Source organism: Diplotaxodon limnothrissa, linkage group LG19 (assembly GCF_057381915.1).
Source record: "Diplotaxodon limnothrissa isolate DT_005_m linkage group LG19, D_limnothrissa_male_GT1.1, whole genome shotgun sequence".
In the NCBI taxonomy this organism is placed as follows: Eukaryota; Metazoa; Chordata; class Actinopteri; order Cichliformes; family Cichlidae; genus Diplotaxodon; species Diplotaxodon limnothrissa.
The window spans coordinates 16,830,490-16,842,517 of NC_140614.1; the positions used below are offsets into that span (position 1 = coordinate 16,830,490).

Consider the following 12,028-nt stretch of genomic DNA (forward strand, 5'->3'; position numbering starts at 1 on the left):
GAGGAAGGCTGCAGGGAGTTAATGATCTTGTTTTTTGGATAATGTGTAATGTGAGAATATGTTAGTCTCTCTACGGAGTGGACAGCAATATCATTCGAGCAAATTTAGAATCAACTTCAATCTTCTTACACTGACACAGTTTGTGTGTCCATAAAAAAGAAATGTTGGGATTTCTCATTCATAAAGCTGATTCATTGCAGCATTTACAGCTATTTTACTCTCATTTTTTAAGTTTATCTTGCTTTTATGACACGCTGTAGACTACAGAGTCCCAGATGCAACAGTATTCCTATTTACTGCGCGATAGCTGACTTACGAAACTGCCGTGAATTATTGTAAAGACGACTCACATTGGGGCAGGCATCCTCTCCTCGTTGTCCTACAAGGATGTAAAGCAGTTCTCCTTTGTTCAGCAGGAGGTCTCCCGTCATGTAGGCACCGTGTGACCTGCTTGTTGTCAAGACACTTCTCCCGCCAGCGGCGCCATAGACGGTGACCCTGGAGTTTAATGAACATAAATGAATAACACAAAAAGTCATTAACAGGAAAATGACTCTAACGAGACAAGAAAGTGTTTTTTTTTTTATTTCTATTTGTGTGAAACAAGCGGCATAAAAAATATTGTGAGGCCGAGTCCTCGTGCATTCCTGAGTGCACAACAAGTAACAGCCAAAATTCATTTGGATACACTAAAACACACTCACTCTGGGTGTTTTTAATAAAAACCATTTGACCTACTGTGGCACATTACACTGAGGGGAAAAACCATACAGAACCCAGAGTGCACGGGACACACAAGCACACATGCAAACACACACCTATGTATCGGAGAACACTCATTTCAAATGCTCCAGTTTTCTTGCCAGACAAATAAAAAACAACTTGATTGGTTTTTGGGAGCACTGCGATATTTTTCTTCCCTGGTGGTCGAGCTTGATCGGGAGACAGAACATTGCCCAGTGCTCAGTAGCAGCTACCTCAGCTGTTTGCCTAATGACTTGTGGGAGATGCAGAGCGCATATTCATCTCTGTGGCCGTCTGTCAACTTCATTTAAGCGCTTTGGCAGCTGGGCCAGGCCGCATCAAGAACAATTGTACAGTTTTGAGGAGACAGAAGGTGCTTTCTGAAACTCTGGACATGTGTTCAGGCCGTCCGGTCTGTGCTGTTAGTCAGGTATTTTAAGACATGGAGGTTTTGGCTGAGCTTAGCGGTGTGTGTGCGTTTGCTTTTGTGCTGATGTGGGAGGCTTGCAGCTTTCAGAGAAATTTTTGTTCCAAGTCAAATCTAAGTTAAACGGCTCATGTTGTCATGAATGCCCACCGGAGGGATATTGATCCCTGGGAAAAAAAACAAAACAAAAAAAAACAAAAAAAAACAGGCTTTGGATATTGCAGCATTAATCTTGGAGCAGTGTGCGGCAAGGGGTCAAGGTGCTAAAGCTGATTGCTGAGCTATTTTGAAGGCTTAAAGGCTACCAACGAAGAAGCGGAGGTGGGTGTTTTTGGATTTTAGAGTCAGGTGTAAAGTGAATCACGCCATTTAGCTGCCATTACTCCAGCCTCTGCTCCTTCCTGCAAGAATCTGATAGCAATATTTCACTGCTTGCTCTGCTGCACTGAGGAGCAGAGGTGGGCGTGAGGAAGAGCCGGCATTGGAAAAATGTGAATTGCATAGAGTGCTGATGTCTAAGAAAGATAGGTTAAGTGTGTACTGTATACAGAATGTGTTGAGCTCTCAGAAGCACACATACCTAATGACTTCACAGTGAGACCCTTCAGAAAAAGATACAATTATTCCAGAGTGGGTGTTGAGTGGAAATTCAGTGTTCAAATGGCTAGCTCTGATGTTTGTGTGCTCTGAGGCTTTATAGGCTGGCAACTGTCCTACCTGTAGGAGCCGGTTTCTGGGACCCGCCACATTTGAATGCCTTTGAATGGCCCCCGGGTTCCAACTGTCACGTTGACATTGCTGTTCCTGTAGGAGTTTAGGCACTGAGTGGGAGTTGGACCTTCAGGGCCCACAGCCCCACAGGTATGAAAAATCCATTTTTTGGCTGCACATGAAGAAAAGGGAATTAAAGGAAAACATTTAGTACTTTGCAGAGCTTAGCAGTAGAGGCACATACTCTGTGTTCAGTCAGGCATGCAGCTAAGCAAAGTTAAAGATGATGAAGAGGCTGAAATTACAGTTCTATTTGTCTAACATTCATTCCACTTCAACATTCCTCACTGCTCCACTTTCACTTCAGTAAATCCAAATATAAAGATATGTAAATTATTGGAGCTTCTCATATGAGATGCTACTATCGTCACATTCGCAACAGCAGCAGGGGACTTGGTTGACGGGATCACAGGTGACAAACATTTCTCCTCATTTTCCATGTAATCCCATGTGTCTGTGCTAATTGGAGATCTTCTCACTGTAATTGGCATGAGATTAGTCTTGTCAGATGGACAGAGAAGGACTTAACGCTGCAGGACTAAATCCTTACTTAAGGCTTGTGAACACAGAGCGGTGAGGTAGACACCAGGGAACCTTTCTCTCTCTCTCCCTGAGACTACTTCTAATTCATTTCACAGCAGGGTTGATTATTGAAAATGTGACACTGGCTAAAGTGAAAGTCATTTCTAAGGAAGGATGAGTTGCATGTTGGCTTTCATAACCTCAAAATGGATGCTCAGTGTGAATGTAATTAGGCTTGGGGGATATTACGTATACAGAAAGAGCGCTTTGAAGTCATTTATTATCTTGTGCTGGACACAAAGGCCACCAGAGGGCAGTCTCTACAGGCAGAAGATTAAATTGAGCTCAGTGAGCTGTGAAACAAACCAAATGCAAAGTTTTTTCCCCTTAATAGAGCTGTGTGGAATATTTGGCTCTCGCCATTTGAAACTCTTTGTATTGGATATCCACAGTTTTTCCAGTGTCTGCTGAAGGAACCATGAGGAACCACTTGTACACTCACCAGCCACTTTATTAGGTACACCTCTTCAACTATTTGTTAATACAATTATTTAAAATCAGCAAATCACATGGAAGCAGTTCCTTTTTTTTGCATGCAGACATGGTCAAGATGACACGCTGAAGTTCAAATCAGGCGTCAGGATGAGGAAAAAAGGTGATTTAAGTGACTTTGCTGAGGATTTTGAAAACAGCCGATCCAATGGGATGCTCATGAAACCATCTCTGGAGTTTATAGAGAATGGTCTGAAAAAGAGGAGCAGATGTCTGGGCGCAAATGCCTTGCAGATGTCAGGGGTAAGAAGAGAACGGCCAAACTGTTTTAAACTAGGAAGGCAACAGTAACTCAAATGACCACTAGTTAATAACAAAGCATGAGGAAGAGCATTCTGGTGTGAAGCAAATGGGCTATAGCAGCAAAAGACCACTTCTGTAAGCCAAGAATCTGAAACTAAGACTACAATTTGCACCTAAGCTTTGACAAGCTTGAATATCAAAATTCAAAAAGACGGTGAATGGTAAATGGCCCGCATTTGTATAGCGCTTTTCTAGTCCCAAAGGACCCCAAAGCGCTTCACACTACATTCAGTCATCCACCCATTCACACACACATTCACACACTGGTGATGGCAAGCTACATTGTAGCCACAGCTGCCCTGGGGCGCCCTGCCCTGCCGGACGGACACTGGCGCCACCGGGCCCTCTGGCCACCACCAGTAGGTGAAGTCAAAAACATTCACCTTTCAAAGCCAGAGGGCCATGGTGGAGGGCTATATCCATTTTTAATAAATAGTCTATAGTTGGACATTAATACATTTACAATACATAAAACAAACTACTAACTCTGATGCCAGATAGTGACAGTAATGGTTAAGTCATTTAATCTCTCACAGCAGCAGATAATAACTTCTACTGCCACAAGGTCAGCTCTTTAAATAAAACTAAAACACAGATAGTGTCATATACCAAAAACCTAGAAGGAAGGAAGGTATGAAAACATGAATACCACCCAAGCCTAACTGGAATGCTGCTTATACTTGTCTATGAACGGTGTAAAATCAGATAACAGTAGCAAATTTATTAAATATCAAGAGGATAAACAGGAAAGAGAAGACAAGACAAGTTTCAGAAGTGTGACTTAAAGCCACGATACTCTCACTGTAACACCTTCTGCTGTTCAAGTTCCCTGCTGTGTACTACCTATTGCAGATGAAGCCCTAGAATTGACATTCCAATATTTACCAGCATCTCTCTCTAAACTCCAGTCTCTCTGACTGAGCAGAAACTGCAGGAAGCTGTTGTTATGAGCGACTGTGTACCTGTTTGTCTGTGAACAAGCAATGTGTGAGTACACACCGATTTCTGATCAGTTATTATAAAGTGTTACAGTAAGAAACAGAGTTCTTCCAGACATGATAATTTGACTTCGTCTTTAAAACATTAATCCAGATGACCTCTTTTTGCCCCTGCCACTTCAAACGGTGGCTATTTTTACTAATGAAACCTTGCGTAGACTGCATGGTGAGCATCACATTAGTCAGCCTGGTTCTCATGAGTGGTTCGGTCCAAGGCCAACGTCCAAGCTCTGCTCTGTCTCACCACAAACATCTCTTTCGAGTTTAGCAAAGTGTTGCCAGCAGAGACTATTTCAAGGAGGCCAACGCTTTCAAAAACACTTTAAAACATCACTTTGGTAAGAGAGCGATTTGGAGTTTAGCCCAGTCTTAGCAAATGCACTCCTACTGTAAAAAACACTTGTAGTGTGACTGCAGGTTTGTCTGACTCCAGTACGAAGTAAATTGACCCATCAGGCCAGTATTTTCAACACTGTTGGAAAATAGTTAAGACTACTGGGAATAAATCCATCACTGGAGCAGAACAGCCCCAAACCCTATCTTTAGATGTAAATCTTAATATACTTAACAGGTCACTTTGAGATGTTTTGGAAGGACATGCTCAAAGAAAAAAAAAAAAAAAAGGGTGAAAGTTAGATGGCCTGATTTGTTATTTTTTTCTCATTTGGAGAAATAAGCTGTTGGCTCATTGCCCACTTACAGTCAAATTTCCAAAGCCTCATTTGAAGAACACTAACTCAACCAAGGCTTTGGATGCAGAATTGGTTTATGCGCTGCACTGGCGGTTAACTGACGAGAGACGCTGGAATGTGCGCTGGAGTGATCCTCTTGTTAACAGCCATGTCTCTCCCTTCACATCCCCTTGTTGTGGGAAGTCTGTGACATGAGTGTGTGAGAGGCACGTCCCAGTTCATGCAGCATGTCCCAGTTCATGCAGCATGTCCCAGTTCATGCTGTGTTACAGCGGTCGAAGGTTACCAGCTAATGAGCCAGGCGAGGGAAGAGACACGGCAAATTTAAAGGGAGTCAAATTCCAACTCTGTGAGCACGAACCAGCAGCAAACGCGGGCAAACTTCTTGAGAAGCTGCATAGAGACGAGAGAGATCAGTGAAAGGAATGCTGGGAATTTCACTTTATGTATTCCTTTGTTTATGTTCATGCATTTACATTTTGGTTCAGTTGCTGATTTGGGGGAAGCCCTTCAGATTTAAGATCCTTGTTATAGAAAACGAGCTTTTCACATGAGCACTGCTGGTACTGAACGCAGATTCCTCTCTTGTTTGTATTCTCTTTCCTGTCTCCCTTGGGTGCAGCTGGTTTCACACTTCAACCCAACTGATTGATCTTGTTGGTCCATCAACATGAATTCAGACGACCACATGTGCACATGGATTATACACCCAAACGCACTGCACAACTGGCCTAATGAGCCATTCACTAAACAAACAAAACAAGATGATAGCCTTCTCCAGTAAGTGGTTGTGCAAACTCTTCAGCCCCCTTGACTTACAAGACACACACACACACACACACACACACACACACACACCCCTAGGGAGAGTCTGGCTCTGCCTGACTATTACATGAATCTCGTTTTCTGTGAACTTTGCCACTCGTGCTATGCCATCATCATAACAAACAGTGGCCTCCATCATAGAAAGGGGCAAAGCTGCACACTTTCATCAGCGAGAAATTGTTCCAGACAAGTCGCATCAGAGGGGGAGAGAGAAACAGAGAGACCCAGCGTTGAGAAATACGTCTCTGATTGGGTTGCACCACTGACAGTAATTCCAACAGTTTTTATCCCCTCTGAACATTTTTCAAAACAACACAAACAACCTTAGGTGATCCTGGGATATTTCACAGGGTGTTTCAGTACACACACAAAAGATTCCAGCTCCAGGAAACTCTCACCATCACTGGGAGACTTTCTGTGAGCATGCTTTCAAAGGTATAAATGCTCTAATTCTAGTATTTTTAACTTTAACTTCAGCCATAATTGGCTTATTAGGGTTCAGATCTGCTTTTTGTCCAAATGGAGAAAGGCCTTGTTCAGACCGACTGACCTTATTCTGGCTTCATTCAGACTCGCAGGTATGCTGTGAGAAAAACGAAAAAAAGCAGCCCTTTCATTTATTTGAATGGACCCAGGTGGTCAACGCTGAGTGGATGGCAACGCACAAAGAGGACTGCGTGTCAGAAAAGTTGAATACGGGTTAAGCTTTTGCTGCAAAGTAACATAACATCAACGGACAAAGTTGAAAAGTCCACGTTCGCCAACAGAAAAGCATATTTCAGCTGTTTATGGTGGCGTTTGTCGAGAAGGAAACACTTTTCCTGCATTACCCACCCACTGAGCGGAACAGCGGTGCAGTGACAGAAGAATGAACCTAACATGGCTTTGATTTCGGGAGAAAGCACTTTCTGTTTTTGTCCCCCGACCAATCATGGTGATTAAGTACAAACTCAACATAGTGAGGGCCCAGTGGCTCAAACCCAGGACCAATAAGCTTTAAGACAACATCACGACAACATCACGTCTGACACAGTGGTCAGCAGCACAGGAGCACCACAGGGAACTGTGCTGTCCCCTCTTCTCTTCACCCTGTACACCTCTGACTTCTGCTACAACTCTGAATTATGCCACATTCAGAAGTTTGCAGATGACACGGCCATCATGGGGTGTATCTGGGATGATCAGGAAGAGGAGTACAGAAGTCTGGTGAGGAACTTTGTCGCATGGAGTCACACAAACCACCTGCAACTCAACACCTCAAAGACTAAGGAACTGGTTGTGGACTTCGGGAGGTCCAGAGAAGGTCCACTGCCAGTTCAGATAGAGGGGGAGGAGGTGGAGGTGGTCAACAAGTACAAGTACCTCGGGCTGTGGGTGGACAATAAACTGGACTGGTCATGCAACACAGAGTACCTGTATAAAAAAGCCCAAAGCCGACTGTACTTCCTCAGGAGGCTGAGATCTTTTAACATCTGCAGGAAGCTCCTGAGGATGTTTTACCAGTCAGTGGTTGCTGGAGTACTTTTCTATGCTGTGGTGTGCTGGGGGAGCAGCACAGCAAAGAGGGACTCATCCAGGCTGGAGAAACTGATCAGGAGGGCTAGCTCTGTGGTCGGCATGAAGCTGGACACTCTGGTGACAGTGGCAGAGAAAAGGACATTAAAGAAACTGATGGACATTATGGACAATGCTGGGCATCCTCTGCACACGGCCATAAACAATCAGAAGAGTCTGTTCAGTGACAGGTTGCTTCTCCCCAAGACAAGAACTAACAGACTTAAAAACTCCTTTGTCCCACACGCCATCAGACTGTTTAACTCCTCTCTGGAGGGGAGAGGGAGGGGAAACAGGAGGACAAAGGAGGGGGGAACAACTAAGCTGTAGTGCCTCTTCACCTCACTGTACAATACCTTGTGCAATACTTTTTGTAAATAGTCAACAGTGCAATAGACTCAATACTTGAAATGTGCAATTCACTTGTATTTTTATTTTTTATTCCTATTTATTCTATTTATCCCCTTTGTATATTTTATTTATATTTGTCTCTGTATTTATATATATATATATATATATATATATATATATATATATATATATATATATATATATATATATATATGTGTGTGTGTGTGTGTATGTATGTATGTATGTATATATATATATATGTGTGTGTGTGTGTGTGTGTGTGTGTGTGTGTGTGTGTGTGTGTGTGTGTATGTATGTATGTATGTATGTATGTATGTATGTATATATATAACAGTTCTGTAACTGTAACTTCGGTCGTTGCTGTGCTTTTTTTGGAAGTCGAATTTCCCAGAGGAACCCACCCGAGGGATTAATAAAGTTCTATCTTATCTTATCTTAACAGTGCTGACCACCAGCCTGTCTGGTGTTCACTCGATCTTCATGCATCCTTTACTCAAGCCGGGCTTCCTGGATCACATTCTAAAATGCTGCCGCCTATTGTTTTTGTGCAGTTCTGTGTCAGGTCTGAGCATCGGCCTGAAAACAAGGATCTGCTTATTCCAGGGAAAAAAAAATTAACTCTGCTATCTCAGAGCTGATATTTTTGTTTTTCTTTGGGGTTCACAACGAAAAATAACTCCAGTTTTGTTATCAGTCCTCTAAAGTCAATGTTGGTTTAGCTTCATTTCCACTTCATTGCCGCGACAGCTACAATAAATTATGAATAAACTATTTAATTTTTTTTGCAAGACTTGTTGAGCCAAATTAATCCAGCCCTGAATGGAAAAAATAAATAAAAAAACAACAACAATTGGGTCTGATTGTGAGCCTAATAGGCCATTTTTGGAACAGAACAGACCTTATTTCAGTTTTCTATTCAAAAGAAAGCTTTATCATGCTATTAAATGGCATTTTCTCCAGTACCTCCAGAAATATCCAGGCCAACAACTTTTGAAGCTACAGGAATCATCATAGACACACTGTAAGCAAAACGCAAGTACAAAGACTCTCCTCTCTTAGCATGTATCGTCCTTATCCAGTGACAGTTGTCCTCTCTGGGCCAACAATTAGAAAGATGGATCAAGGCTGGCAAGCTATGAACAAGATCTGAATGCTAAGCACAGAGCTTATGAAGTAAATGAGTCCAGTTAATTACAAGAGCCTGTTTTGCAGCCAAATTCAAATTGTATTTGTCACACACACACACACACACACACACACACACACACACACACACACACACACACACACACACAGTATGACATGGGGGTGAAATGCTTGTAGCTGTACAATGCCCGACCATTAAATGACAGAAGTTTACTACAAAATTTACAAATTAACTTAGGAATTTACAGTAAAGAATGTGCAAATAGCAGAAGAGATTATAAAGATTATAAATTATAGGAATTATAGGATTATAGGAATACAGGAAATGTGTGGTGGTGCGTGTGGTGATGTGTGTGAGAGTCCAGTCTTATAGTGATGTGTGTGGGAGAGTCCAGTCCTACACCTGGTTCAGGCTCCGAATAGCCTGGGGGAAGAAGCTCCTCCTCATTCTCTCTGTTTTGGCCTTAAGGGAGCGGAAGCGCTTCCCAGACCTCAACAGTGAGTCCATTGTTGGGATGGGAGAGGTCCATCATAATCTTCCTAGCTTTGGACTTGCACCGCTTGGTGTAGATGGACAGCAGGTCAGGGAGCTCTGATTGAATGATGCGTTCGGCTGAGCGCACCACTCTTGGCAGATCTCGTCTGTCCTGCTTGGTGCTGTTCCCAAACCAGGTGGAGGTGTTTGCCGTCAGGACGCTCTCGATGGTGCAGGAGTAGAAGTTCTTGAGCACCTTCATCCTTATCAGTCTCAGATCTGTCTTAGTAACTAACCCCACCCTGCCAAAATATTAGCAACTAGTTAAGTGATTGCTGCAGGCTGGTGCTGATGAACAAGTAACCAATGAAGACTCCTTCTTCTCCTCTGTGCAGCTAATTAGTGAGCACAAACGGGCCAAAACTCCTTTCTGCATGAATCATTCAGGGACCAACAGCTGCTGTCAGTTACTCTCAAGAACCAATCGGGTTGCCTCAATCAGCATCCCGTCTGTCTTTGATTTAACGCCAGTTTTTTTTTTTTTTAAATCTATTACACAACTTGTTCTTGTTGTCTGCTGATGTGTGAATGAAAGTCGGACACCTAGCTCTTGAAAGGTACTGTGTTCAAAGAAGCTAATGCTTGTACACATGTATTGCAGCAGTGCATATTGTAAAGTTGTTTTATCATCTAAAGAAACCAATCTTTATCAAGCCAAACACCCACACACACACTCTCATAGAGCACATGGTCACAAAATAGGCCTGGAGCTCATTTTGAAGTTAGCGATGTACTTCTTTCCCATCGGACGAGGTAATCAGAGGAAGAAAGTGAAGCAAACTAATATGAGTTGACTTACTCAACCCTCATCCCCCAAAAGCAGCTGATGAGTCAGCAGTGAGTTGCGGGTGGCATACAGCACAATGGTGGTGGGAAATAAAAGTGTCTGTTGCCAGAATAGAGAGGAATCAACAGGGACCAGGGGAAAGAACAAGAAGACAGAAAAGAGTGAAGGTGAAGTCAGGGTGAAGGGGGGAGAGGGATCAGAAGGAAGAAGTGGGACAACACACAGAGATAAGAGTGAGCTCTGACAGAGAGTCAGGGCGGCTGGGTGAGAAGGCAATAATGTGAACTAACAGAGACTCAATAACGGCTTTTCCGTGGCAAAAATGGGAAGCAAATCTGAAAATAAACGGGGACAAAATGTCCTGGGAGCAGATATGGCGGGAGAGTGAAGGGAGAAATGAAGGAGAGAGTGAGAGGAGACAAGAGACGTTGATGTTCGGTGGGGTTAATCATTGAGCGTGTCGGAGGAAGAGGAGAGCCGTGTTGGAGTGACAGGTCTGCTGAGCTAAAACCCTCATCAGGCTTGCCGTCCTGCCCTGGAGACGTCAAAGCATCAGCTCCAGAAGGGGTGAAGAGAGACGCCCCACGAATGCTAAGCGCTCAAGGCTGTCTTTGAAATGGCCGACATATAACCAAAGTTCAGCTTCTTTCCCCTGAGTTAATATCTATGATAATCACAAGGGCGAGAGCAGTGTGATCTCAAAGTCCCATCTTTCTCTGAGGAGATTTACTTCTGCTGCCATTTTTATTGTAACCATGCCGAGTATTACCTGTGTAAGCACATTAAAATGGCCTTTTTGTTGCTGCCTGTGCAACAAAATCCATGTAACAAACACTCTCATTTGTATAACGCTGCACTGAAATGCCATTTTTCTTGCTTAGCATTAAAGATCAACTTGATAGACTGAGTTGCTCTTGTTTGCTGACCAACCCATGCCCTCCAGTCTGCAAACATTAACAAATAATGTTAGCTGGTCAGCACTTATGTATGCAACCGTCCCTGTTTGACCCTTCAGAGATAAACAGCCTGCTCTGTGTTCACGACTGAAGAGAGACTCACATCACAGATCAGATAAGCTGCATGAAAAGTGCACAAATGAGCTCATTAGATCCTCTACACACCAATTTTTACTCAACGCTGGGTCACTTTGGGCTAAGTGTTCTTGCATCTGATCACCAGCGAAACTTTATATGTAAAAATATTTACAGCATTTGCACTTCTGGGTTGGTGAGCATCAGCGGTTCTGGGCTGAGAGCAAAGTAGTTGCATTGACCAGCTGCTATTCAGTAGATCGAATGCTCTTTGTAAAATAAGCAGCCGTCTGATCAGCTAATCAGTGAGTGATGTCACCGAATTACAGAAGCTCTTTTTTTAATATATAGCACAATGCAATGGTCTGAAACTTAATAAAAAAGCTTTCCCCGTGGTATGTTTTTAATTAGACCTACAGTATGGTCAAATTAAGTGTAAAAAAAGATATGAAAACAGAACAATGCCGGCCAACTACTGCGTTTTCTGTCTTAGCACAGAAAACCCATAAAACGGATAAGATTAATTATTTTCCTTTTACAAGCTTAGAAAGTGTTGCAGTGTGGTTAGAATGCAACAGCTTTTCCCCCCAAACTACAACTAAGAAAAAAGTTGTATAAAACCAATCCACAAGTATAACAAGTGCTCATGCTTGCTCATATACGGTTTTGACAGTTATGACAAATTAAATGTTTTTGCTTTTGCAGTGCTGTGTAAAAGTCTTGAGCCACATATTCTCCTTCTAGGGAGACAGTTTTTTAAAGTGGCCTT

At 42.9% G+C, this 12,028-nt stretch overlaps 1 protein-coding gene across 2 annotated transcripts in view; it reads right to left on the reverse strand.

Annotated features, from left to right (window-relative positions):
• alk (ALK receptor tyrosine kinase) overlaps positions 1–12,028 on the reverse strand; it is a 446,259-nt gene that overhangs the window by 34,311 nt on the left and 399,920 nt on the right. For both annotated transcript variants that reach the window (XM_085343606.1, XM_085343605.1), the window contains exons 12-13: positions 1,889–2,054; positions 351–498 (exon numbers count right to left, since the gene is read on the reverse strand). In XM_085343606.1, the coding sequence (XP_085199732.1) occupies positions 351–498; positions 1,889–2,054 (314 nt within the window). The remainder of the gene's footprint in view (positions 1–350; positions 499–1,888; positions 2,055–12,028) is intronic.